The sequence below is a fragment of the Furipterus horrens genome, unplaced genomic scaffold (assembly GCF_987537825.1).
Source record: "Furipterus horrens unplaced genomic scaffold, mFurHor1.1.pri manual_scaffold_2, whole genome shotgun sequence".
Lineage (NCBI taxonomy): Eukaryota > Metazoa > Chordata > Mammalia > Chiroptera > Furipteridae > Furipterus > Furipterus horrens.
This window is the reverse complement of record NW_028327172.1, coordinates 1,361,140-1,387,642: the sequence shown is the minus strand read 5'-3', so window position 1 is coordinate 1,387,642 and position 26,503 is coordinate 1,361,140. Positions and strand designations below refer to the sequence as shown.

At 67.7% G+C, this 26,503-nt stretch overlaps 2 protein-coding genes and 1 long non-coding RNA gene across 4 annotated transcripts; 1 reads left to right on the top strand and 2 right to left on the bottom strand.

The window, feature by feature from the left end:
* Window positions 1-1,603: 1,603 nt before the first annotated feature.
* Window positions 1,604-7,208, bottom strand: LOC150017353 (uncharacterized). Of its 2 annotated transcripts, none has more exons than XR_016509151.1 (3): window positions 7,112-7,208; window positions 6,554-6,644; window positions 1,604-1,745 (listed from the first exon to the last, which is right to left on the bottom strand). It is a non-coding gene; the product is annotated as an uncharacterized LOC150017353 (long non-coding RNA). The 2 variants fall into 2 exon arrangements; XR_016509152.1 differs by lacking the exon at window positions 1,604-1,745 and adding an exon at window positions 6,261-6,428.
* Window positions 7,209-11,499: 4,291 nt separating this feature from the next.
* Window positions 11,500-24,387, top strand: TRPM5 (transient receptor potential cation channel subfamily M member 5). Its single transcript, XM_090291696.1, has 25 exons — window positions 11,500-11,560; window positions 11,808-11,934; window positions 12,201-12,381; window positions 12,971-13,137; window positions 13,693-13,876; window positions 14,883-14,947; window positions 15,088-15,279; window positions 15,609-15,711; window positions 15,985-16,103; window positions 16,408-16,710; window positions 16,773-16,913; window positions 17,009-17,132; window positions 17,475-17,620; window positions 18,105-18,217; window positions 18,365-18,457; window positions 18,555-18,813; window positions 18,905-19,023; window positions 19,137-19,269; window positions 19,380-19,554; window positions 21,926-22,079; window positions 22,384-22,565; window positions 22,812-22,944; window positions 23,567-23,726; window positions 23,983-24,049; window positions 24,281-24,387. The coding sequence occupies exons 2-25, from the start codon at window positions 11,818-11,820 to the stop codon at window positions 24,385-24,387; spliced, it is 3,537 nt and encodes a 1,178-aa protein (XP_090147822.1). The 5' UTR covers window positions 11,500-11,560; window positions 11,808-11,817.
* Window positions 24,388-25,437: 1,050 nt separating this feature from the next.
* TSSC4 (tumor suppressing subtransferable candidate 4) lies at window positions 25,438-26,503 on the bottom strand. Its single transcript, XM_090267418.1, has one exon. It carries the CDS (start codon window positions 26,445-26,447, stop codon window positions 25,497-25,499), a length of 951 nt encoding a protein of 316 aa, XP_090123544.1. The 5' UTR covers window positions 26,448-26,503; the 3' UTR covers window positions 25,438-25,496.

Genomic DNA, 26,503 nt, shown 5'->3' with positions numbered 1-26,503 from the left:
TGGTGGGTTTCCCTGGCAGGGTGGGTGCAGGGTCAGGTTTGCTTGGGTGCCCCACACTGCCTCTGGCCATCACTGCCTGGCGTTTGGGTCCCTGCAGCCAAGGTGGCAGGAAGATGGGGTGACCAACTGAAAAACAGCCTCTTTTCAGACATGGCGCTGGGCATCGGGATAACTGTCCCCTGGCCATGTCAGGGTGTCCCATAACTTGTGAGACACTCCCCAGGCCTTCACTGCACCCCCTGGGCTGATGGACTTAATGTACCTCCACCAGGCAGCCGGCTCACAGCCCTGCCCCTGCGCCCCCACCCTCCAGAGGGTGTGCCCTCGGCACACAACAGGTGCCCTTGGTTTGTGCAGAGAGAATGAACGGAGTGGGTCTTGGCCTGTGCCCGGCGCCCGGCAAGCCCCGCGGCTGCAGCCAGGAGACCTTGCGGCAGGTGCACGGGTCAGGACGCGGAGGGGCACAGAGGGGTCGCCTGCGCGGGGCCCCAGGTGGACCACCGGAGCCCACGATGGCTCTCATCCAGGCCACCCTTCCCGTGGATGGGCCTGTGCAGACCCAGTGCCACAGGTGACGTTGATTCAGCTAACAAAGGACGCGTGAGAACATTTCCAGGAGCGGCTTAGGTGCACGTGCGAACACGAAGCCAGGTGGAGTCTATTTAGCCACCACGCATGGGGCAGATCCTCAGCAGCCTGGGAGTGGGGGAGCCTCCCCGGTCCCCTGAAACCCAGAGGCAATGGCTGAGAGCAGCCAGGTAAGAGTGCAAAGAACTCCCAGCAGTGACACATAAGGACCATCTTAACCCGAGAACGATGTGCCCTGGCTGATGTGGCTCAGTGGATTGAGCATCTGCAGGTGAACCAAGTGTCGCTGGTTCGATCCCCAGTCGGGGCACATGACTAGGTTGCACGTCAGGTCCCCAGTTGGGGGCGCGAGTGAGAAGCAACCACACAGTGATGTCTCTCTCCCTCTCTCTCTCCTTTCCCGTCTCCCTAAAAATAAATAAATACGTTATTAAAAAAAAATAAAGTATTAAACCAAGAAAGATGAGAGCTTTGTGGAAAAGGGAGCAAACGGTGTGGCCCGGCCACAGAACAAGGGGTCCTGGTCCTGGTACTTACAGCAAGAAGTCTCTGTCCTTTGTAACAAGGAAAACGTACGCTGAAAGGGCACTGGGCTGTGCCGCCCACCGGCTTGGTGGGGAAGGTCCGGGCCTTTGACCGCAGGCTCCAGGGCCGAGGCCGGGGGGAAGCAGGTGTGCACGAAGGTCAGCGGTGGGAAGCGGGCCGGCCGCACTAACAAAAACCACCTTCCACCGGGCCCAGCGGGTCGGCTCCCACGCAGGACCCGACCCAAGGAGACGAGGGGAAACAGAAGATGACTTGTACACAAGGCTGTTTACTCATTGCGACATTATTTGTGTTAGCGGCAGACTAAAACAGCCAGAACGGCCCCCAGAGGCTGAATATGCTATCAGACAGCCACAAGTAGCCCATTTATCGATAAGAACAGTATCAATAATCCACAAGGAGGGGCCAGGAGGCGGGGTGGAGATAAACCAGCCGCCTCTGCATTGGTGGTGAATACGGTCAAGCTTCTGGAGGGGCCGTCTGCGCTGTGCAGGGGCTGCGCGGGGGTCTTGGTCCTTTCAGCTTGGGGACACGGCAGCAGCGGAGAGGCTGGAAAGGTCCCTTGGAGGTCTCTGCAAGCTCAGAGGGGCTGGTGGGAGACCTGGGGGGAACTGCGGACAATGGGCGGGCTCAGGGAGGGAGGGAGGGAGGGCGGCCAGGTGCACAGGTGCAGGGACGCGGGCTGGGCTGGGCTCAGCGAGGAAGGGACTAGAGTGAAGGGGCGGGGCTGGGGGAGGTGGGCGGGGCTGGGAGAGGGGGCGGGGCGGGGCGGGGCTGGGAGAGGGGGCGGGGCGGGGCTGGGAGATGTGGGCGGGGCTGGGAGAGGGGGCTGGGCAGGGCTGGGCTCAGCGAGGAAGGGACTAGAGTGAAGGGGCGGGGCGGGGCGGGGGCGGGGCTGGGAGATGTGGGCGGGGCTGGGAGAGGGGGCGGGGCGGGGAGAGGTGGGCGGGGCCGGCCCAGGGAAGCAGGACACAGGGCCAGGCCTGCTCACTGGTGGGCATCGGGCCCGATGCAGCCACCGGCTCCCCCTTCCATTTAGGAGAGCGCCACCTGCCTGAAGGCCCATCCCCAGGGCCTGCACGGGCCCGAGTTCACTCTGGGGACACCTGTCACAGACTGGGGTCCTGGACAAGGATGCTGACGGATCTCCCTGAGACAACCCCCATCCCCATCCCGGGATCTCCGACCCACTGGCTGCCTCCGGGCCTCAAAACATTCTAGAAACGCTGCTCTCCCCTTCCCTCAGGGGCACCTCGCCAACAGCCCTCTGCTCCCACGCCCACCCCCATTCTGTGGGGTCGAGGCCAGCCGCCCTGCGTGCAGGGTCACACACCCGTGCTCACCCTCCCAGCGCAGGCCCCGGGGGGCGGGGTGGGGGCGCCGCATGTTCTCTCTGGTCCGAGGTTAGGTCACCTCACATCGTCCCTCCTCCGAGGTTCCCAGAGAGCCGAGGGGCCGGCCCAGAGGACAGGAAGCCGCTCCCAGACACCCTCTGGGACTCAGACTCAGCTGTCCAGGTCAGGTTCAAGGTGGACCGAAGTTGGGGGCTGCTGGGAGGGGCGGGCTTGCTTCGGGAAGGGCGCCGTGGACAGCGCTGCCCATTGGTCCCCTTCGGCCACCCTCCCACTGGCACCGAGTGTCCCTCCCCTTCCGAGTGGGTGTCCAGAGGAATCCACAGTCCCCTGGAGCCAGGCCGGCTATAGGAGCCCCGAGGGGCGGTCTCTCGGGCAGGAAGGTCAAGTTCCACCGTGTGGCGTCTTTGCTGGGAATCCGCACCAGCTACTTGAAGAACAAAGATGTGAATTCCCCTCGGCCGCGGGTCCAGCTGCGTAAGGGCGCACGGTCCAGAGCCCTCTTTGTGAAATCAGCCCCCAAACGTGCACCTGGGACACTCACCCTAGCCCTTCATGTCCCCGTGTGACCTGAGACCGGAAGTCAGGGGCTCGGTAAGCCAGGCGAGACCCTCGGGGCACACGCCTGCCCGGCACAGGCTGGGGAGCGAGGGCTGGGGCCAACACACTCCTGTTCTTATCACCAAGGCCTGAGACTTCCCCAAACCTCTCGGGTCCCCTGCCCGAGAGACAGCCACCGCCCTCCACGCGTGGCCCTCAGTGGACCCTTCCAGGAAGCAGGCGGCCTCGTATCCAAGGGGCCCGGGCGGCACGCGTCAGGGTGTCTGAGAAGCTAGCGGGCCTTTCCTTGCTGGAGAGTCAGGTGGGAGTCCCTGACTCCTTGGAGAGTGGAGGACGGGACCTGGGCTAGGTGGCCTGTCCCCGGTCCTCTGGTGGGCAGTTTCCTGTCCAGTGCCGCACGGGGGCTGTCGGGCTGCCCAGCCTGTGGGGCCCATCACAGAGCCCAAACCCAGGCCGGGCCCGGGCAGAGTGGCCTTGGAGGGGCAGCTGAGCAGGTCAGGCCACAGGCTGGCAGGGAGGCTGCGGTGCAGAATGGGGTGAGTGGGGCAGGAGGGGCACCCAGGGTGAGTTGGCCAGCTGCCGGGATTTATTGGGCGCCCACTGAGTTCCCAGCCTTCCCAGGAACGGCGGCGCGGGGAGGCCAGGGGAGCGGGAGCCAAGGCCCTGCCTCTGGGGATAGTGATCTTATTTGTGGGACACACAGCCTGGGGGGACCACAAGACACCCCATGTGCTATGCTGCCCCCAGCCCCCCACCGCGGCATGCAGGGCCTGTGGAAGAGCAAGTGGACGCCCTGAGGGCTGGCTCCGACCCCGTGCCCGGGAGCCCAGGAGCAGCTCACAGGTGGTGAGTGTTGACTGGAGAGAGGAGTGGGCGTGTGGGTGGCTGGGTGGGTGAATGGAGGGGTGAAGGGATGGGTGGGTGATGGGTGGGTGGACGGATGGAAGGACAGATCAATGGACAAATGGACAGATGGATGAGTGAATGGCTGGATCAATGGATCCATGCACTGATGGATGGATTCATGGATGGATGGGTGGGTGGGTGGTCATGAGTGGGTAGAAGTATGGGTGGGTGTCTGAGTGGGTGGGGTGGGTAGGCGAGTGCCTGGCAGGCAGGCAGACCACCCTTCTTCCAGAGATTTGCACAAACGGCACCTTCCCAGTAAGGTGGCCCTTGCCCAGCCCGCTTAAAAATAAACCCTCCAATCACTGGCTCCCTCCTGCTTTATTTTTCTCCACACCATTTTAGAAATTTTTGTCTTTCTCTACTTCTTATTTTTTTATTTTTGTGTGTCTGTGTCTGGCCTGACACCTAGCACAGTGCTGGCACACAGAAGTCGCTGAGCAAATCTGTGGAATGACAGCGAGCCAAGGGTGGCCAGGTGGCTGATGAAGAGCGGGGTGGACAGAGGGGTCTGACCGAATGGGGTGGGGGTCCTCAATGCCTGTAGCTTAATGAACTGAAACACCCCCTCTCTCCTGCAGTCCCCAGGAAAGGGAGAACTGGCTTCTCAGCCTTCTTGGGGGCCCAGAGGAAAGGGGCAGTGGGCAGCTGAGGGCCAGTAGGGTTGGGGGCCCGCTGGTCTGATGCCCACATTTGCGAGCCCTAGCCGAACCTGCAGGGCAAGAGCCTGTGGGTCCACACAGGTCCACACACACACACACACACACACACACACAGAGACACACAGAGATACACAGACACACACACACTCACAGAGACACACACACAGACACACACAGATACACACACAAACACACAGAGACAGGCACATGGACACACACACAGAGACACACAGAGACACAGACACGCATAGACAGACACACACACAGACACACACACACACACAGACACAGAGATACACAGACACACACACACTCACAGAGACACACACACAGACACACACGCAAACACACAGAGACAGGCACATGGACACACACACAGAGACACACAGAGACACAGACACGCATAGACAGACACACACACAGACACACACACACAGACATGCACACCCCAGCTGGCCTGCACACGGTACTCACTGGAAGCTCAGGGCACCAGCGGCCACACTGGGTGCCGAGGACACCAGGCTCTGTGCTACGAGCTCTCCCTGCCCCACAGGCCCCGGAGGCGGTGCTGCGCTTGTCCCCACTGCACATCGGGACGGGGCCCACAGCTCTTAAGGGCGTCACTGCGGCGGCAGCACGGCCCCACCCCCGCAAAGGCAATAGCAGCTGGGGCACACACAGGGGACCACAGGGGACGCGGGAACGCATGGAGAGCCCTCCCGGGGTCTGGGGCCGCCCCGCTCCCACGCTGACATCTGACATCTGCTCTGACAGCCAGCGTGAGGCCGAGGGAGGCACTCCATACCTGCACGCTGCCCTTTGACTGCCAGGCACCCTCAGCTCCCCTCCTGGAGCCCCCGACAGCTCTGGGACAAGGTGGCCGGGGAGGGGAGGAGGGGTCCCACGTCCTGGCTCAGCGCCCCCTTGGTCTCAGGCTCTATCACCACATCTGTGGTGTCGACACCTCCTCCCAGGCTGGTGGAAGGACCAGCACCGGGCAGAGGAGTAGCCGATGGCAGGCACTGCCCATGGGGCCAAGGACCAGATGCCTCGCTGCCACCCACCATCTGGCCCTTCCCTTTGCAGCCCCTGGGGTCGGAGGTCACAGACCAGGTCCACCTGCTGGACGCAGGATGCAGGCCTTGTAGGAACCCGATGGTCACTGCAGGGAGAGTACCCACGAGGCACAGCTGCAGAACCGTGGGACGCCTTGCAGGAAGGAGGGGCTGCTGGGTCCCCTGGGTCCCCTGAGCCCCATGGGTAGGGTTGCAGAAGACCTGAGGCTGGGGATGGAGCAGGGATTGTCTGCCCCACTGGGGTAGGGAGGGGTGGCAAGTCTGGGCTGCTCACATCATTGCCTCTTCAACAGAGAGGCCCACTGGCTCTCAGCCCCGTCTGAGGGTGCCTGGATCAGCCCAGAGCCACGAACGGGGACCCCGTCCTGCAGAGCCTGCCAGGGCAGCAGAGGAGGTCCCATGCAGCAGGGAGACCCGGGCGGGCCTGGCCCTCTCGGGGTCTTGGCTTCAGTTCTATGAGACCAGGGAGCAGAGGAGGTCAGAGGGCTGAAATCTGCCTGCACATTAGACTTTCCATGGCCCCCAGCATGCACTGCAGGCCCTGCCCCTCCCACCCTACAGGCCTGGGCTGGTGGCAGAAGACCAGTGGGTGGCTGTGGCTGACAAGATCTGTGTCCCAGGATAGAGGCCTGGGATGGAGGGGGCTGGACCCGCACTCCGCCGGGCACGGCCTCCTGCCCGAAGGAAGCATCATGTGAACTCAGTCCCATCCAGTGTGGCGCTGGCCTTGGGGCCGTCTGTGGCAAAGGGGAGAGAGGCAGCTAAAAATAAAGCCGGGCCCTGGCTGGTGTGGCTCCATTGGTAGGAGCATTGTCCCGTGCGCTGAAAGGTCACAGGTTCAATTCCCAGTCAAAGCACATACCTAGGTTGCAGGTTCCATCCCTGGTCCAGGTATGTGCGACCCCCGGTTGGGTACCTGCATTAGATGTTTCTCTGCCTTCCTTCCTCTCTGTCTAAAAAGCAATGTCCCCAGGGGAGGGTTAAAACAATAAGTAAACAGCCCTGGCTGGTGTGGGTCAGTGGACTGAGCACCGGCCTTTGAACCAAAGGGTCTCCGGTTCAATCCCCAGTCAGGCCACAGGCCTGGGTTGCGGGCCAGGTCCCCAGTAGGGGGCACGCATGAGCGGTAACCACACACTGATGTTTCTCTCCCTCTTTCTCCCTCCCTTCCCCTCTCTCTAAATATAAATAAATAAAATCTCTTTTAAAAAAGCAAATAAAATAAATAAAGCCGGCGCACAGGCCAGCGTGGACACCCCTCCACACGGTGTCAGTGGACACAGACGGCCCCTGGGCACCTCGGACTCCAGGCAGCGGAGCCCCAGCCGTGCCCGTCCTGCCACCCGGCCCCACCGCCCACTGGTCCCAGGGCCCGTCCAGACACGCAGCTCACACGTGGACACCGCCGCCCCTCACTCACTCACTCACGCCTCGGGTCACTTCTCCAGCGGCTGGTGGTTCTGGGCCCCGGGGCAGCGCTGAACATCTGTGGCCAACGGGTTCAGGGAGGAATGAAAAGTCCCTTCCGAGGGTCAGGCTCACCGACAGATGACACCAGGTACAGGGAAAGAGAGGCCCGGGGCGGGCAGCCTACGGCCCCGGTGTGGCCGGGCTCAGGGCCGCAGAAGGCCAGGCTCTCAGGCTGGACGACGGAGCAAGCGGAAGGCTGGGTGGCTGGGTGGCGCGGTGGGGGGCAGGCGGCGGTGGGGGCAGGGCTGCGGGCTGGTGCGGGCTTTCCATTGGAGTGACAGGGAGCCACGGAGGGTGGGAGGCAGGGCAGGGACACAGCCTGGCACTGGCTGGGGCCGCCCGGGAGGGACTTCCGAGGGAGAGGGCAGGGCTGGAATGAAGGGACGGACTGTGGCCGCATCCCCGCAGTCTCCACAGGCCTGCAGCGAGGCACCCCGGCCCCACCAGGGTCCCCAGGATCGGCCTCTTTCCTTCAGGCCTGGCCTGCAGGCTTGTGGCCTCCCTGCCCTGGAGCCCCATTTTGCTACAGTCTGGCATTTCCTGAGGGTTCTCGGGTGCCCCTCTCCTGCCCGGACTCCAGGGGAAGCTCCTGCGTGTGCGCAGCCCTCGGCTGGCCACTGTGGGGAGAGCGGAGCCCCGCATCCCGGCACAAAGCCGCCAGGGCTCTACTGCGCCTGCCTCCAGCCCATCCCGACTCTGCCCACGGTCCTGGGCGCCCTCTGGTGGCCGGATGGCCAGACTGGCAAGGACACTGGGGTTCCGGAGCCCAGGTCCTGGACCGGTCCCGGCCCCCACCCCTGCCCGAACTCAGGGGACAGAGAGGCGCTGGGAGGGGCCCTGGGTCTCTTCGCGGAGGGGCACATACAAGCATCATCCAGGCCGTCTTGCTGTGTGTGGCCCATGGCTCCCAGAGTGGGTAAGGAGCCAGGGCCGGGGTCTCAGGGGCCACACTCCCCATCGACCCGTCCTGCCCGTGGGGGAAGGGACGGGGTCTGTGTGTGCCCACGGTGCCACCTTCCGAGGACGATACTAGCCCAGGGGGCCTCATGGCTCTGCAGGACCCCCGGAGGGGGAGGGGCTGCCTCTGCCACAGGTCCTCCGTGGGACACCGAGCTGCACACCCTGGGGCCCGCTGGTCCCACTTGTTGGAGAGGTAAACTGAGGCTGGACAGAAAACCGAGACATGTCAGGGAAAGATGGCTGGGCTCTGGGCACAGCCCACGGGGAAAATGGTAAGAAGTGGCCCAGCCACCCCCACTCGGGTCACCACGGGCTTTGGCATGAGCAGCCTGTAGGCCAGGCCGTGATGCTCCCCACCCCACCGGAGGCGGGCGCGGTGGGCGGGGGCAGGGGAGGAGCAGACTGGCTGGCAGGTGCCCTCTGCGCTGGGCAGCCTTCACCCTGCTCCTGGGCCGGCGGCAGCATGTCGGGGTGCCAGGAAGAAAGCAGGCAGGTAGGTGCCCCCCGCCGTCGGTTCCCAGCTGGGGGCAGGGATGGGGGTGCCCCTCCTGGGCAGGAAGGGCAGGGGGCAGGAGGGGAGGAAGCACCCAGTTACCCTGAGTCCAGGGTGCCCAGCAGCTGGGAGAGGCAGGTCGGGGCTCAGGGCCTGGGACTGTGGTGCAGGAGGCTGAGAAATGCCCGGGGCAGAGCGGGGTGGGGCCCGGGGGGGGCTGTGTGCCCTCACCACCCCGTCCTGCACGCGGACCCATGCCTGGCCCAGGGGGACCCCTGAGCTGTGCTGGGCGGGGAGGACCACCGTGCCAACTGCTAGTCTGCTGAGTGGGGCTGGTTGGGGCCTTCTCCTTACCTCAGGGAGAGGGGCTGGGGTGCTCACGCGGGGGGCCCTGCCAGCTATGAGGCCCTTTCTCACATGGCCGTGCCCCACCCCCCAGAGACCTTTGCTTCTGGGGCTGAACATTTATTTGCCCATCTTTCCTCTCCAGATGGTGGGGGAGGATTCCAGCCCAGGGCACATCTGACCCTAGCTGCCCCACTGCCCCCTCCCCCTCCAGGAACAAGGGGGATACGGGAAAACACACACCCCTCATGCAAATCCCGCTCATTTGCGTCACCTTCCCCTTGGTGGCCCCATTTGCCTGGCATCTGCACCACGCCCTCCACACTCCTGCCTGGGACCCGCTGCCCCATAGGCGAGGAAAGGCCTGGGAGCACCCCCAGCCCGCCCCCAGGTTGGGCGTCCCCACCCGGCCTCCTCTCTGCACCAGCCCACCTGAGGCTCACGGGGATGAGCACGTGGGTGCTGTCCAGGCCCCGGACTCCCAGCCCATACACACCCTGGTGGGGGGCATGCAGGGCGGTGCACCCCTGCCTGGGGCACGGGCGCCCCCCACGGCCAGGCAGGCCAGCACCGTCAGGGGGAACGAGGGTTGTCCCTGTGGGCCCCCTGTCCCACCTCGCGACCTGGACTTCCAGTTGAACAGTGTCCCCTGAGAGCCATCCAGCCACAACCTCAGGATGCGGCCTTGTTTGGAGCGAGGGTCCTGGCTGATGTGGCAGTTCTTATGCGATGGGGTCCCCAGCAGGAGAGCAGGCATGCCACGGGAGGGGCGGGAGGGGTGCGGCCACCAGCCCAGGAGTGAACACCTGGGGCCCCCGAATCGATGGGGCAGGAAAGGCCCTCCCTGGAGCCTCCAGAGGCCGTGTGGCCCTGGGACACCTGAGTGCCCCATCTGTGGGGCTTCGTTACAGCTGCCCCCCAACACTCCTACGGGACTCCTGTCTTGTCCCCTGCCTCTCCCCACCAACACACACGCTCCTTGTCCCCAGACACCAGCCAGTGTATTAAAAAGCAGCAATCACCAGCTTGGAAAAGGCCATATTCAAATCCCAGAGCCCTGCAGCCCGGGCACCCAGTTCCTGGTCTGGGGGAGGGGAGACGAGGGTTTGCATCCCTCACCCCCACCCGCCCCTGGTTGGGTCCCAGGCCAAGGGGACCAAAGCCTCGGGGCCAGGCGGCAAGACACAGGGGCGGGCGGGACCGTGTGGCCACACGGCCAGTGGGAAGCTGGGCCTGACCCAGGGCGGCACCGGCACCCGCTGGCCCACCCACCATGGCCCTCTGAGTGGGTGTCCTGCGGCAGCTGTCACAAATGACCTCAAAAACAGCAGACAGGGATCCCCTCACTGTAGGAAACCGGAAGTCCCCAGGCCAGGGCTCCAGGGCCCCTCTCCTTCTGGAAGCTCTCGGGGAGGCTCCTTCCTGCCTTGGCCAGCCCGTGGGGCCCTGGGCAGAGGCCGAATCCCTCCCTCTCTGCCTCCACGGTCACACGCTCCTGCCCTCTTCTTCGAAGGCCTCCAGTCCCTGGGTGACGAAGGCCTGTCCTAACAGCCTCATCTTGCAAAGAGGTTATTCCCACAAAAGGCCCCATGCCCATTCCTGGGACTTAGGACCTGCACACACCTGGGGAGATGCAGTGTGGGGACGGTGGCCATGCACATCCTGTCCTGCCCTCGGGTGTCCTGCTTACCTGCCACCGTCCCCTCCTGCGTGCACGGGAGCCACTGGCGGGAAGTCTCCACTCAGAGGGGGCAGAGGGCCGGGCAGGTGATGGGCGGAAGCTGGGAAGGCAGCTCAGTGGGATGGGGAAGGCACCAGCACCCGGGTGGGACCGGGCGTCTGTGGAGCAGCCAGGGGGCCGAGCATGACAGGTGGGCCTCGCGGGGGCCTCTCGGGTCTCCCGGAACCCAGGGCCCCACTGGGGACACCTTTGCTCACGTGTGGGCACTGGCTTCTGGGAGGGGGTGCAGGAGTGATGCACTCCCCCCGAGTCTACAGAGGAAGCTCTTGAGGGGCAGGACGTGGAGGCCACGGGGCGGCAGGGAGCCCCGGGGAAGCATGGTGGCCGTGGGCCGGGGCTGTAGTGGAGGGAGGGGACACCGGGCAGCAGGTCAGAGAGGTACAGCAGGTGCTAGCAGCCAGGCAGGCTGGTGGGCTGCCACTCATTGTCACAGGCCCGTCCAGGGCCCCTGGCCCTCCAGGTCTCAGGCGGCAGCAGGACCCCTTGGGGCTGCAGGGAGGTAGTGGGTGTGGCACTGGCCATGAGGCGGGTCGCCAGGGGTGGGGCAGGAACTTGATGGGAAGAGCCCTGGGGGTGTGGGGGTGCGGGGTCAAGAGCCGTCCCCCAGGGACCTCCAGGGCCCGCCCGGGCAAGCAGCCGTGTTCCCTCCCGCTCCCCTTGGCCTCCCCAGGCCCTGGCCGGCGCAGACACACCGGGGTCTCCACCCCTGCCCTGGGCCAGCAGGGGTGTGAGGTGGGGGGCTGTGTGTCCTGCAGTGTGGGACACTTCTGACAGGTCTTTCCGGATTTCCAGGACACCGCCCACCCAAGCCTCCGCAGGAGTGGCAACAGGAGTGTTGGGTCCCACGTGCCTGGGGAGGGGTGAGCAGTGGGGTCAGGGGAGGGGTGCAGGGGCCAGGATGTGTCCCCCACCCCCACCCTGCTGCATGGAGCTTCAGGGGCAGCGTGGACGGAGGATGAGGCCGCAACGCTGGGGCTCGGGCAGTGGGAGGGGCCCTCCGCCTGCCTGTCCCTGGGGAGGGGGCTTCCCTGGTAGGCAGCCCCCCCCCCCCCCGCCTCCAGCAGGGAGAGAGGCTGGGTTCGCCCCTCATGTCCTCTGTCCCTGCAGAGAGGCCCCCATGCAGGATGCAGGGGGCGCCTGCCCTGGCAGCCCCGGGCCTTCGAGAGACGGGTGCAGGCCAGGCCTGAGCTGGGGCGAGATTGAGTTCGGAGGGTCTGGGAAGAAGCGAGGCCGGGTAAGCCTCCCCCCGACCCCACACCTGGCGCCCGAGCTCCACGTGATCGCAGGCCCCTGGACCCTGCTTCCCGTTGCCTGTTCCCCTCCCCAGGGCCGCTGTCCTGCAGGGCACCCAGGACCCTCCCCCACCCAGCTCTCACCTGTCCTCAAAGCAGAGGCAAGGCCCGGGCTGGGGTCAGGGCCACCTGGGTCCCACGGCAGGCCAAGGCTGCAGCCCCGCCCCGTCCCCCATGCCCCGGCCCCTCCTGTGCCCCTGCCCTGCAGTTTGTGAAGGTGCCCAGCAGCGCGGCCCCCTCTGCGCTCTTCGACCTGCTGAGAGCCGAGTGGCACCTGCCAGCCCCCAACCTCGTGGTGTCCCTGGTGGGCACGGAGCAGCCTTTCACCATGAAGTCCCGGCTGCGGGACGTCCTGCGCAAGGGGCTGGTGACAGCAGCTCAGAGCACAGGTGGGGCCCCACCAGGTCCCGGGCCCTAGGGCCCCCACAGCCCCCCGATGCCCAGCCGCTGGCTCCGGCACCCCTCCCCCGGCGATGGTGCCCACGACTGCAGTGGGGACAGGGACAGCTCCTGGGGAGACAGCACAGGGACCCAGGGGCCCCCTAGGGAGCATCTTGTCCACCCTGTGGGCAGAAGCCTGGCCTGTCCACCTGTAGGGCCCAGAGGCCTCAGCAAGATGGCCCTGGGGACAGCAAGTCTTTCTACACCTGCCGCACATGGGGTGCTCCTGCCCCCCTCCCCAAGGGGCCACCCTGGCCGGCCACCTGTTGGGGTCAGAATCACGCCACAGACTTTTGTCTTCGGGCGGCTGGGTCTGCAGGGAGCCTAGCACAGGGAGGGGCGCTGAGCCCCGTCAGCACAGCAGTGACGGTGGCCAGGCGGGCTGGTGGCTGGGCCATTTCAGGAACCCCGCCCTGGTTCAGGCCCCGCACCAGGGCGGGGACGGCCCCCCAGCGGCCTTGTGGGGAGAGGGGCGCCGTGGCTGGCCCTGGGGTTCCTGGGGGCCCCCAGCACAGTGAGCCCCGCCCCCGCCTGCAGGCGCCTGGATCCTGACCAGCGCACTCCGCGTGGGCCTCGCCCGGTACGTGGGGCAGGCGGTGCGTGACCACGCGCTGGCCAGCACTTCCACCAGGGCCCGCGTGGTGGCCGTTGGCATCGCCTCCCTGGGCCGGGTGCTGCACCGCCGGCTTCTGGACGATGCCCAGGTGAGCCCCAGAGCCAGGACGGGGTCACAGCCCCCCAGTACTGCCCAGCCCAGGGCAGAAGGGAGACCCCCAGTGGGCCTTGCAGACTGACAACCCCACTCTGCACTTTCTGCGCCTGAATAAACGTGTCCCGAGTGCGGCCACGTGCCCAGCCACTGTGCACTGACCAGACCCTGCGCCCAGGGCCCACGGGCCGGGAAAGGCGAGGCGGGTGCTCTACAGGGCCGCCCTGTGAGAGGCCATGGGGACAGGGGCTCGGGAAGCTCTGCGCCCAGCACAGGCCAGCGGGGGGCAGCACAGGCCTGGGGAGGGCTCCTGGGCCCCAAGGACCCTGCCCAGGGTGGCGCCCCAATGCCTGCCCTGGCCACTGCCCCACAGGCCAGGGTGCGTGGCTGCTGCTCCCACCCAGGGCCTAAGGCAGGGCCAGAGGACGGCCTCCGCCCCTGTGCGGGGCGCCTGCTGCAGCCCTGAGTCCTTTCTGGGGGACCCTCTGCCGGGTGGGAGCGGGCGTGGGCAGAAGGCCCTCCCTGGCCTCATGGTGTGCACGGGGCCCAGGAGCACAGCCTGGTCCACTACCCCATGGGCGACGGCAGCGGCCAGGGCCCCCTCTGTCCCCTGGACAACAACCACTCCCACTTCATCCTGGTGGAGCCGGGCCCCCCCGGGGGAGGGGACGGGCCGACGGAGCTGTGGCTGCGACTGGAGAAGCACATCTCGGAGCAGAGGACCAGCTATGGGGGTGAGCCACCCAGGGAGATGCCGGGGGACACAGGGCACAGCTGAGCCTTGAGACCAGGGATCTACGGGGGCCTGGGGGGCAGGGCTGCCCGCTGGGGTGGGGGGAGGGCAGCTGGGGGCCGCCTCCCAGGAGTGGTGGCCGCCCATGTCCACGGGGCCTCTGGCTGGGTGCTCAGGGCTTGGGAAGAAATGAGGTTTGCACGCTTTGCAAAGCCCATCTCCCGACCCTGGTCACCGGGTATGCAGCCACCAGAGGGCAGTGCTGCCCAAGGAATGCGGCCACCATGGGGCTGGGGCGCTGGATTTACCAGGAAACACCAGCGCGTCATTAATATTTATAAACAAGAAATAGAATCGCTTGATGTTACAAACAGTGTAAGGTGCGCATCAGCGGAGTATCCTGCAAAGGTGAGGACAGACAGCTGTGCTTTGACCAGCACCGCGCTGGCAGGACGGCACGCCCACCGGGGGCCGCTCACAGTCGGCAGGCGCCTTTGGGGTCAGAGGGCACCCTGCCCGGGAGCCGGAGCTCCTCCCACCCCAGGCGGTCTGGTCTCACTTCTGGTCCACGTCAGGGGGACAAGCCTCCCCGGCGGCTCCTCCGGCCCATCTGCCAGTGCGGTGAAGAGCTTCTGCCGCACTGGGCACCGCTGCCGGGCACTGGGAGCGGGGCCGGCGCTGCCAGGGGCCAGATGTCTAACTGTGTGTCTGTGACTTGATGCTTCCAGAGCCACCAAGCAGCCACGGTGGACACTGGGGTGGGGGGTGGAATGGGGCTGGTGGCCTCGTCCGTCCCCGGCTGGCAGGGCCTCCGACACACGGCCCCAGGTTTCAGCCTGCAGCCCACACGGCACTAGCAAAGGCCTCTGGGCTGGAGTTTGCTCCGAAAACATGGCAGGGTGATGGCCGAGGCCTGGGAGCTCCCCCCACCGCCCGCGGGAGGGTCCCAGTCTCCCCTCTCACCCCAGGCATGGGAGGACCTCCCCTCATGGGTGCTCCGTCCGCAGGCACCAGCAGCATTGAGATCCCTGTCCTGTGTCTGCTGGTCAATGGAGACCCCAGCACCCTGGAGGTAGGGGGAGGGGGTGCGGCCTGGCTGGGGCCCCGGGTGTCTGGAGCCTCCTGCAGGACCCTCCCCACGGGGCAGGGAGGGGACGGGGGGGCCAGGACAGCACCAGGCTGACGGCCGCCCTTCGCCTCCCTGCGCCACAGAGGATGTCCCGGGCTATGGAGCAAGCCACCCCGTGGCTCATCCTGACGGGCTCGGGGGGTGTGGCGGATGTGCTGGCCGCCCTGCTGAGCCAGCCGCACGTCCTGGGGCCCCAGGTGGCTGAGGAGCAGTTTAGAGAGAAGTTCCCCAGCGAGCGTTTCTCCTGGGAGGACATTCTGCACTGGACAGAGCTGGTAGGAACCCCCAGAGGCCAGTTCAGAAGGTGGCCCCCACTCCCTGCTCCGTACCCCACTCTGGGCGGGGTTGCCCCTTGGGGTGGCTCTCTGCCCCCTCCCCCAGCGGATGGCCCAGCCCCTCCTAACACAAAGCTCCAGTTTGCTCCAGCGCCGGGCCCTCGTGGAGCAGGGGGCCTGGGAGCAAGCCCCCACTTTGCAGTGGTTCTGCGCCAGGGGGTATTGGGCCCACCGTGAGGCAGGCTGGCGCTCTTGGCTGGGGACCCTGCCTCATACACTGAGTGGCCTGCCCCTGCCCCTGGGGCCACCTCCCTTGTCCTGGGTCCCAGCTGCAGAACATCACCTCCCGCCCACACCTGCTCACCGTCCACGACTTCGAGCAAGAAGGATCCGAGGATCTGGACACTGTCATCCTCAAGGCGCTGGTGAAAGGTGAGGCCTGGCCTCACGCGGTCATGCCCACGGTTGGCTCGGGGGGCCTTTCACTGGCGACGAGCACGCGCCTCAGGGCCGATGCTGCCAGCACGCCATGGGGCGCGTTTCTGCCAGGGCTCCCAGCCTGGGCTCCGGGGAACTTGCATGCTGTGTCCCCCTTGCTGTTATTCAGTGGCACGAAGCAGGGCAGAGGTCCAGCGGCCGTGTCCCTGGAAGAGTCCCCTGGAGGGACCCTGGGTTTGCCCTCACCCCTGCCCACCCTGCCTGCAGCCTGCAAGAGCCACAGCCAGAAGGCGCAGGACTACCTGGACGAGCTCAAGTTGGCAGTGGCCTGGGACCGCGTGGACATCGCCAAGAGCGAGATCTTCAATGGAGACGTGGAGTGGAAGGTGCCCTGCCCCCCAGGGCCCCTGCTTCTGGCCAGTGGAGGGCAGGGCCCGGGCGCAGGCAGTGTTCCGAGGGCCATGGTCTATTCTCTCCCCGGGATTGCAGAGGGGGGTCAGGCCACTCTTCAGCGTCCCTGAGCCGTCCCCCTTCCCTGCCATGGGATGCGTTGAACAGCCCTTGGTCATAGGTCTGCCCTAAAGCCCCAGGGCCAGGCTGCAAGCCCGGGAGCAGGGGTCTGTGCCAAGGGGTCCCCTGCCCCACTCACTCTCCCCGCGCCCCCCACTCGGCTCGTGCTGCGGCCTCCAGTCCCGCGACCTGGAGGAGGTGATGATGGACGCGCTGGTGAGCAACAAGCCGGAGTTCGTGCGCCTCTTTGTGGACCACGGAGCAGACGTGGCCGACTTCCTGACCTACGGGCGGCTGCAGCAGCTGTACCAGGCTGTGTCCCCCAAGAGCCTGCTCTTCACGCTGCTGCAGCGCAAGCTGGAGGAGGGCCACCCAGTGCCACTGGCCCGGGGGCCCCCCATGGGGCCCCCCGCCTTCTCCCTGCACGAGGTGTCCCGTGTGCTCAAGGATTTCCTGCATGATGCCTGCCGTGGCCTCTACCAGGTGAATGGGGTGCTGGGGGCTGGCGGGGGCCACGGCAGAGGGCTGACCCCCATGTCCTCCAGGAGCGGGGACCAGCCAGGCGGCCCGCCGGCCAGAAGTGGCTGCCGGACCTGAGCCAGAGGAGCGAGGACCCGTGGCGGGACCTGTTTCTGTGGGCCGTGCTGCAGAGCCGCCACGAAATGGCCACCTACTTCTGGGCCATGGTGAGCCACGGCAGCCACGGCAGCCACGCTCCCCGGGTTCCCCAGGGCCCCAGGGAGGGCGGGTGGCCGGCCAGCCCCCTCAGACCATCTTCTAGGGCCAAGAGGGCGTGGCCACTGCCCTGGCCGCCTGCAAGATCCTCAGAGAGATGTCTCACCTGGAGACGGAGGCCGAGGTGGACCGCTCCATGCGTGGGGCGTCCTACGAGCAGCTGGCCCTGGGTGAGTCCCGCCTGGCATCAGACTGGCCCACGCAGCGCAGGCCCCGGGTCACCAGTGACCCTGCCGGGCCAGGGGCTCCTCCCAACAGCGGGGCACGTGGGCACCTAGTTGACAACACAGCGCCCCCCTGGGCACGCGCTGGCCCCGGGGCCGGGGCAGGGCCACTCCAGGTGGCTGAGGTTCTCAAGGTCCTGACAGGGGACGGGAAGGGGTGTGGGGCCCAGGCAGGCCTGGTGGGGATGGCCCCCTGGGCAGTGGGCGCAGGGCGGAGAGGCCCACCCTGCAGGGCCCAGCCCAGCACAAGGGGCCTCGGCCTCTGGTGCCAGCGCCGGCCCCGCGCAGGCCTCTTCTCCGAGTGCTACGCCAACAGTGAGGACCGCGCCTTCGCCCTGCTGGTGCGCCACAGCCGCGCCTGGGGCAGGGCCACCTGCCTGCATCTGGCCACGGAGGCCGACACCAAGGCCTTCTTTGCCCACGAGGGGGTACAGGTGAGCCAGTGGCTGGCCTCCAGGAGTGGGGGCTTGCGGGGGTGAGAAGGCAGGGGGGGCGTGAGGGGGCACTGGCAGGCAGACCGGAGGTGCCCCACTGACCTCTCCACTTGCCCTGGTCAGCAGCTGCCTCCCTTTGCTCCCTGTGTCCTAGCCTTGGGGGCTGGGGGGCACAGGAAGTGGGTGTTCTGTTCCTGGAAGCTTCCCCCTTAGCTTCCGCCCCTGGCCACTGTTCCGCCTGCCCCATGGCCAGTCCCCACGGCCACCTCGGGCCTCAGCGGAAGTGCCATTTCCTCATCTCAGCCCTCCGGGACCCCCAAGCCCTGCCTGCCGCAGTGAAGGTCCTTGCCCATCAGGGTGGAGACCCCAGGGGTCAGGGCAGGGAGGGGTGAGGCTTCCGCCGAGTCCTGGGGGGCGCGCCTGGCGCAGGGCGCAGGTGGGCAGCGGTGCGGAGCGGAGGCCAGCGGCCGTGTGTTCATTTCAGGCCTTCCTGACCAAGATCTGGTGGGGGGACATGGCCTCGGGGACGCCTGTCCTGCGGCTGCTTGGCGCCTTCCTCTGCCCCGCCCTCGTCTTCACCAACCTAATCACCTTCAGGTGCAGTGGGGCTGCGGGGGGGTGGGGATGGGGCGGCCTCCACGTGGGTCCCCCTGGGCACAGCCCCCGCCTGCGCCCCGCACTTCCTCGCTGGCTGGACACCTCCAGGTGCTCCTCCTGGGCCCTGAGGCTCCCCTGTGCTTGCAGTGAGGAGGCTCCCCCAAGCGCGGGCCGGGAGGACCTGCAGGAGCTGGACAGCCTGGATGCAGACAGGAGCCCGCTCTGTGGGCCCGGCAGCGGGTCAGGGCCTGGAGGGGGAGGCCAGGGCGGAGGGGCTGGCCCCGCGTGGGCACCGGGCCTCCACCTCATGGCTGGCGGTGACCCCTCTGTGCCACAGGGTGGAGGAGCCAGCAGAGGCGGGGGGCACGCAGGGCCGGCGAGGCCCCCGTGCAGCCTTCCTGCTCACACGCTGGCGGCAGTTCTGGGGCGCTCCGGTGACCGTGTTCCTGGGGAACGTGGTCATGTACTTCGCATTCCTCTTCCTGTTCACCTACGTGCTGCTGGGGGACTTTAAGCCGCCCCCCCAGGGACCCTCGGGGGCTGAGCTCACGCTGTACTTCTGGGTCTTCACCCTGGTGCTGGAGGAGATCCGGCAGGTCAGTGGGGCGCCCGAGCCTGGACGGGGTGGGGCTGCCTCCTGGGTGGGAGCCCAGGCAGACACTGGTGGACGGCCCGGCGCCGCGCCAGGGCTTCTTCACAGACGAGGACACGCACCTGGTGAAGAAGTTCACACTCTACGTGGAGGACAACTGGAACAAGTGTGACATGGTGGCCATCTTCCTGTTCATCGTTGGTGTCACCTGCAGGTCTGTGGGGCCCGGGGGCAGCCTCAGGTGGGAGGGACACCCGTGCTGTGTGTCCCAGGAGCCCGGCCCCCGCTCCGGCCCCAGCGCGGCGCAGCATGCTGTCCCCACCCCAGGGTGCTGCCCGCGGCGTTCCAGGCCGGCCGCACCGTCCTGGCCATCGACTTCATGGTGTTCACGCTGCGCCTCATCCACATCTTTGCCATCCACAAGCAGCTGGGCCCCAAGATCATCATCGTGGAGCGGATGGTGAGCCCCACTGACCTGGGCCCCCCCACCCCGGGCAGATGGTGACCCCAGCGACCCCGCCCCCCCCCCTGACCTGGGCTGTTGCTGCTCCCCTCCCGCCCCCACCCCAGATGAAGGACGTCTTCTTCTTCCTCTTCTTCCTGAGCGTGTGGCTCGTGGCCTATGGCGTGGCCACCGAGGCGCTGCTGCACCCCCACGACGGCCGCCTGGAGTGGGTGTTCCGCCGAGTGCTCTACCGGCCCTACCTGCAGATCTTCGGGCAGATCCCGCTGGATGAAATTGACGGTCAGCGCCGGCCTGGGGGCAGGGTCCCCCTAGTGCAGGTGTTCTGGGTCTGGTTTACCACGGTTCCTTCTGTATGACCCTGGACATGTGGTCCTTGGGACCCCAGCCTGGAGCTGGTTGAAAGCAGGGAACTCTCTGAGGCCAGCCCCCAGGCCCCACGCACACATGGGCCAGGCCACCGAGCCCCCGGGCCCCCGGGCTGTGCAGAGGCCTCGAAGTGGCGAGGACTGGTCTCCCACCGGGGGCCGCCTTGCAGGTGGTGGGGCGGGTTGGTGCTGCACATGCAGCGGGGCCATCCCCGTCCTCCTGACCATCACCCGAGCCAGCCCCCCGCCCCTGGGCCTTTGCCCTCCTGCATGACCCTGCTGGGCAGCGGGTCTCCCTGTCACCTACCCACCCAGGGCCCTTCCTGATGGCACTCTTGCTTCTCCTGGGGCCACCCAGTGGGTGCCCTACCTACTGTCGGCTGTGTGGCCTGAGGGCGCAGGGTCTCCAAGCTGCCCCTGTGCCAGGTGGGGGCTGGGGGAGGCTCCGAGAAGGCTCCATACTAGGGACAGTATGGGGACAGGGCTTCCTGGGGACCCCAGGGGTGAGGCGTGGGGACACCATGCAGGCCCTGGGATGGCCGGGGCCAGTGAGGAGGAGAGTGGGGGAGGGCTGGCCAGCATCCAGGCGCCAGCACAAGGGACGCAGGGCACCAGCCCCCCGGGACACGCCCAGGGCACGGAGCAGGAATGGAGGTGCACTGGGGCATGCAGGACTGACCCCGGCTTCCACAGCTAATGAGGCAAAACCCGGCGGTAAATATTTGCCAGGGGGATGGCGCGTGATTGAAGCCAGCAGGCTGGCAGGAAGTGGGGGCCGGGGGCCGCACTGTCATGGAAACCGCCTCCCAGGTGGGGTGTCCTAGAGGCCCATCTCCTTGGGCTGTTTTCTTAGTCCCCCTCCCACCGCGGCCCCTTCGCTGGGCCACGGCGTCACTTTTCCAGACCATTAGTCAGCCCGACCTGCTGCCCTGCGGATCCATGATCCTCACGCCAGCCCCAGGGACCACTTCCCTGGCCCGGCCAGCTGCAGCCATGGGCTGGTAGGGGGCTGTATGGTGTGCGGCCCCCTGGGGAGGGCAGGGGGCGTGCCAACCCCCCGAGGGGCATGATGGCCCGGACACCTCTGGACCGCGCAGGCAGAGTCCTGCAGGGCAGCGTGTGCACCAAGCTCCGTCTCCTGGGTCACACCCTGGCTGCCCCCCGGGAGCCCCCCTGGCTGCGGGCGGAGCGGGAAGCCAAGGCTCCAACAGCCCCGGCCGGCACGTGCCCAGGCGGAAGGGAGCCCTGGGGCCAAGCTGTGATGGCAAAGGTGCTTCTCTGGGCTCTAGGAGCAGGGACAGTCCACCGTCCCACCGGGCCTGGCGGGGCCCCGGTGAGTCACAGGGAAGCTCGGGGCTCTCGTTACGGCAGAGCCGCCTTTATCAGACAGACTCACAGCTTCAGAAATGCACCGTCCAGCGCTGCGGGCCCGCTCTCGGCAGCCTGGGCAGGGAGGTGTGGGGTCAGGAGAGGAGAGCGGGGCGGAGGGACCGTGGCTGCAGCCCACACCCCCGAGAACTCAGGAGAAAGGAGAGGGTGCCCCCAGCGAGGAAGACACGGACACGGAACCAGGCCTGCCTCCCGGCACGATGTGGCCACAGCGGTGGGGACACGGGTGGGCACGGCACACAGACCCCGGCACCGGGGCTCAGTCACAGGATGGGAAAGCCCACCGCGCACATGTCCACACTCTGCCCATGAAGGGTGCAAGCGTCCGGGACCACCACGGGCCTCCCCACGCCTGTCCTGTGGGCTGGGCGGGCGTCAGGGCTGGTCCCAGCGGGACAGAAGCAGGCTGAGGGGCGGAGCCCCGTTCCCTGGGGGGGCCGGGAGTTCAGCCTGCCCCCAGACCACGTTCCCTGGGACATGACAGGCGCTAATGGCATAAAAGCCCTGTGGAGCTGTGTGCCCAAGACGCTGCCCACCCCGCACAGCCCAGCGGTCCCCACCTGGCCTTGGGCAGAGCCTTGGGAGGTGGCCACCGTGGCCCTGGCTCTGCCTCCGAGCCTGGGCCCTGGCCGAGACCACAGCCTGACAGGCGTGGGCAAGTGGGGCCAGAGCTGACCATCCGCTTGGCTGGGGACTGCGGTGTTCCATGGGGGGGGACTTCAGCACTGACGCCAGGTCACACCCAGAAAACCTGGATGGTGTTGATCAGCCAGCCAGCCAGCGCCCTCTGTCACCGGCTGCCCCAGCCCCAGGGAGACGCTGCTGCTGCCCGAGGGCACCGGCCACTGGCTGCCTGGCGCCACGGGCCTGGCCCCACCGCGTGGCTTGCCCCACAGGAGCCCGCGTGAACTGCTCCACGCACCCGCTGCTGCGGGGGGGCCCGCCCGCCTGCCCCAGCCTCTATGCCAACTGGCTCGCCGTTCTCCTGCTCGTCACCTTCCTCCTGGTCACCAACGTGCTGCTCATGAACCTGCTCATCGCCATGTTCAGGTGCCCCCCGCACCCCGGCCCAGGTGCCCTTGGTGCCGGCCGGCTCTCACCTGCAGACCCAGGACCCGAGCGGGGAGAGGCTTGGGGTGCGGGTGGCCGGCGTCTCCCAGGTCCCTGCCCCACGGGCGCCCCCTCACCCGCCCCGGGCCTGAGTCTTTAAGGCTGAGGGCTCGGTGCTGTGTCAGGACAGCAGAGGGGTGAACCCCACTCTGGACACGTCCCACAGAAAGGAGCGACCTGAGAAGGGGGTGGGGGCCCCCGCTTCCCAGGGGCTCCCAGCGCTCAGGCTCTCCGGGCCCCATAGCTACACGTTCCAGACGGTGCAAGGCAACGCGGACACGTTCTGGAGGCTCCAGCGCTACCGCCTCATCGCCGAGTACCAGGGGCGCCCCGCCCTGGCCCCGCCCCTCATCCTGCTCAGCCACATGAGCCTGCTGCTCAAGGGGCTCTTCCAGAAGGGGGCCGGGCAGCAGCGGGCACGCCTGGGTGAGGCGGGGGCAGGCGGAGGGGCTGGGGCAGCGGGCACGGGCTGGCCCTGGGGGTCCCGGCAGCAGGGCCCCCCCGCACCTCTCCCTTGTGTCCCGAGCCATGGGCACAGCGGCGCTGAGCAGGGGCGGGGGTGCTGTGGGTGGGCACCCCTGGGGCGGGCTCCAGCTGAGCTGCCCTGGGCTTCCTGCCCCACTGGAGGCTGGCCTGGCTCTAGCCAAGTGTGTGGCTGCCTGGCCTCCCCAGAGAGAGACCTGCCGGAACCCCTGGACCAGAAGATGGTCGCCTGGGAGGCGGTGCAGAAGGAGAGCTACCTGAGCAAGCTGGAGAGGAGGAAGCGGGACAGCGAGGAGGAGGTGCTGCGGAGAACCGCCCAGAGGTGTGCGGGGAGCCCGTCCTACACAGCGCTGGGGGCGAGGTTGCCGCCGGGACCTGTCACCATCACTGCCGGTTGTCAGGCTGCCTTACAGCTGGGGTGGCCCTCTCACGCCGCTCAGGATGGGCTGGGGAAACAAGCTGGCTGAGGGGCAGGGTGTGGTCAGGTCTTGGGGGCCCAGCTCCTGGCCTCCTGACCCTGGGCAGGGCCCCGCGGGGCCCATCCTGTCCTGTGTCAGCACAGGGGCCCCTGTGCGTGGTGTCCTCCCTGCTCTGGGGTCCCCGGGTGGAACCTGGCCCTTCCTCCATCTCTCCAAGTGCCCCCAGGGCGGTGCCTCCCCAGCCCTCCCTCGGCCGAGCATCCCTGCCTGCCTGCAGGTGGGGCTGTCCTGCCCACTCTCTGGGGGGTGCGCACCCCCATCAATACGCAGGGTGGGTGCAGCAGCACTGTGTGCCCAGGTCTGAGGCGAGGGGAAGGGCCAGGGCACCCCAGACTCAGGTGCCCAGGGAGGCCTCAGTGACCCCAAGCCCACCCCAAGAGCTGGGCAACAGGAGAGGGGACCGGAGAATCCCCAAATTCAGTGTCGTGCCGCTAACGGCAGCCTGCCACCCCCACTCTGCTGCAGGGTGGACGTCATAGCCAAGCACCTTGGGGGCCTGAAGGAGCAAGACAAGCGCCTCCGGAGTCTGGAGTCACAGGTGGGCCGCAAACCGGACACCCGCCGCAGCCCTGCCCCGCCTCACACGCACGCCTGCGCCCCGGCCGGGCTCAGCACGTGGGGCGCGGTGGGGTGGGCCTGGGAGTCAGCCCCCGCCCATCACCATCACTTGAGAGTCAGGGCGCCCTTTCCAGAGGGTCCCGCACAAGCCCCTCACTGTGCTCTACACACCACTAGCACCTCGGCCTCCCCCCTCTTTCTTGGGGCAGCCAGAAGGGAGGTCCCGGCGCAGCAGGGCCTGGGCGGAAGGGACTCAGGTGCCCGCTGTCCCAGGAACCGTGGGGCTCAGTCCCGGCCCTCCCCAGACGCCTCTCCCTCTGCAGGTCAACCACTGCACGGCGCTCCTGTGCTCCGTGGCCGACAGGCTGGCCCAGGGCAGCACCCCCCGCCGTAAGTGCGCGTCTGGGCAGGGCCGCGCTGGGTCACCTGCTTCCCCTGTGCAGCTGGGGACCTATCCAGGCCTCCGATGGCCCTAGGCTGGCTACCGTCTTCAGTGGAACAGCTGCCCTCTGACCCCACCAGGCGCAGGGGTGTGACCTCGCTGACCCCCTCAAGGCTTCACCTCAGCCTTGCCCTGCCCCACGGGCACCCGGCAGCTGAGTGCCATTCCTTCCCCCCCAGACACCTGGAACTCTGGCGCCAGGAGCCGGCCGGCCCTGGCCGAACACGGAGGGGACCCAGGTAGCAAGGAGTGCCCAGAAGCAGGCCCCCTGCCCTCGGATGCCTGAGCCACTGGACTGCCAGCACACGGCGCCCGCCTCTCCCAGAGCCCGCAGCCTGGCCCCCTGGCCCGGACCAGGGTGGGCAGGGGGGCTGTGGCCCTTAGTTACCCCAGGTCCAGGCAGCACACTGCTCCCCCACTCCCACCGTCCCAGCCTTGTGTAAAGGGACCATCCCGCACTCTCAGCGGCCCGTGGACAGCCCCTCTCCGAGCCTATCAGCCCGCACCAGGACAGCAAGCCTCGCCCAGTGCAGGGCCACCTCCTGCTGGGGGGACCCCTACCCCCTTCCCAACCTGTGCTGCCTGCTGAGAAACTGCTGTTTGTGGCATGTCAGTGGCTAGAATGAAGACTTGTGCCCGAGTGTCTGCTGTGCTGGTCCCCACCGCGGCGCCCCGACAGCAGCCTCGACACTGACCCGCCCCTTAGCTGGAGCCTGGTGAACCTGCCCAGGGGGGATGCAGTCCCCCAGCAGGGCAACGCAGACCCTGGGGTGGGGGTCCGGGCACCCCAGCTCCCCCTGCTGGGCAGGACCGGCCAGGCCAGTCCCCGCCCCCCACCGCGGCCCCAGGAGCTGCGCCTGCTCAGGCCACCTCCCCTAGCATGGAGGGGACCATCGGCTGTCCCCTGCTGTCGGCCCAGTGCATCAAACACAGCGATCTGGGCCACGAGGCCCCCAACACCGGCTACCTTCACACGCGCCCTGGGTGGGACAGAGCCAAGGGGCATGCCTGGCCACGGCTGGGAGAGCCCTGCTCCCGCCCCTCCCCAGCCTCCTCGGAGAGTTCACCCACTGCCCTCGCCCCGGCCCCGGTCTGCAGGCCTCCGGGGCACCCCCACACCTTCTCCGTCCCCGCCTCTGGGCCCAGGTGGGGCCCCCTCGGTGCTTTTGGCCAGAACTGCCGCGGATGAACGCAGCTGGCGATTTAAGCTCCCGGAGCCCGTGGCACCGAGTCAGGCGGCTCACGCGTGGGACAGGCGGTCGGGGGGCTGGACAGACAAGGCCCCAGCCACACTGGCCCTGGAGGAGACGGTCTACACAGAGACACTGAGCCCGAGGAACGCTGCACACCTTTACTGTCCCCGCAGGTGCCCACAGGCCCAGGCGGCCTCTCCCATCAGGCCTCGGCCCCCGGGGTCTCGGGGCTACCGCCCTTGCTCCGGAACTGGCCTCTGCTCCGCTTCCTGCTGCTCTGGAAGCCACCTGTCCCCGGGGCTGCGGGGCCCGCCGCGGTCCCACCGTGGGGGGCCCCCGCGGGCGAGCCCGACTCCTCAGCCTCCGGGCTCCCGGCCCCGGCCAGGTGGGCCAGCTCCACGGAGCCCTCGCCCGCGCCCGGCTCCCCGGCCTCCCTCGGGGCCCTCTTCCTCTCGGGCCGGGCCTCGGCCGCTCGGGCGGGTTTGGTGAAGACGACTCTGCCCTCCCCGCAGCTGGAGGGGTCCTGGTTGAAGGAGGGCGCGTAGTCGCTGGGGGCGCCCAGGCTGCGGGGGCCCAGGCAGTCCAAGGCGGCGGCCCGATTGCTCTGCTCGCTGGCCTCGGCCACGTCCTCCAGGCTGTACTTGGTCCAGCGCTCAGGGTGGGCCACGTAGTCGGGGACGGGGGGCGCCCTCACGGGGACGGGGCCCTGCCCGGCTCTGCCGGCGCACTTGGCCGGAGGCTGGTCCGGGGGCGCCAGGGGCCGCTTGAAGGGCCCCGCGCTGCGCAGGGCGGTCGGGAGCGCCGGGGGCAGGGCCTGCCTGGCCGCGCCCTCCAGGCAGTCGAAGATGCTGTGGCTGCGCTGGGAGAAGGTGCTGCTCGTGCCCCGCAGGTGGAACGGCCGCCCCGCGGCTGTGGGCGGGCCCCGCGGCGGCGGCGAGGGCGGCGGCGAGGGCGGCTCGTCCGAGCCCGAGTCCCCCTGGGCCCCCCCGGGCAGCCTCCCCGGGGACAGAGCGTCCAGCTCGGCGCTGCCCGGCAGGCTGAGGTCTGAGTCCGAGTCGCTGAGGGAGACGGCGTCGGCAGGCAGGGCCTCGCGCTCCGTCCCTCCTTCTACCTCCACGCCGGGCGCCGGATCGCCCGTGCCCGCCTCGGCCATGTGTCCCCGGGCCGCAGCACACCTAGACGACAGCAGCCCCGAGGCTTACTTCTGAG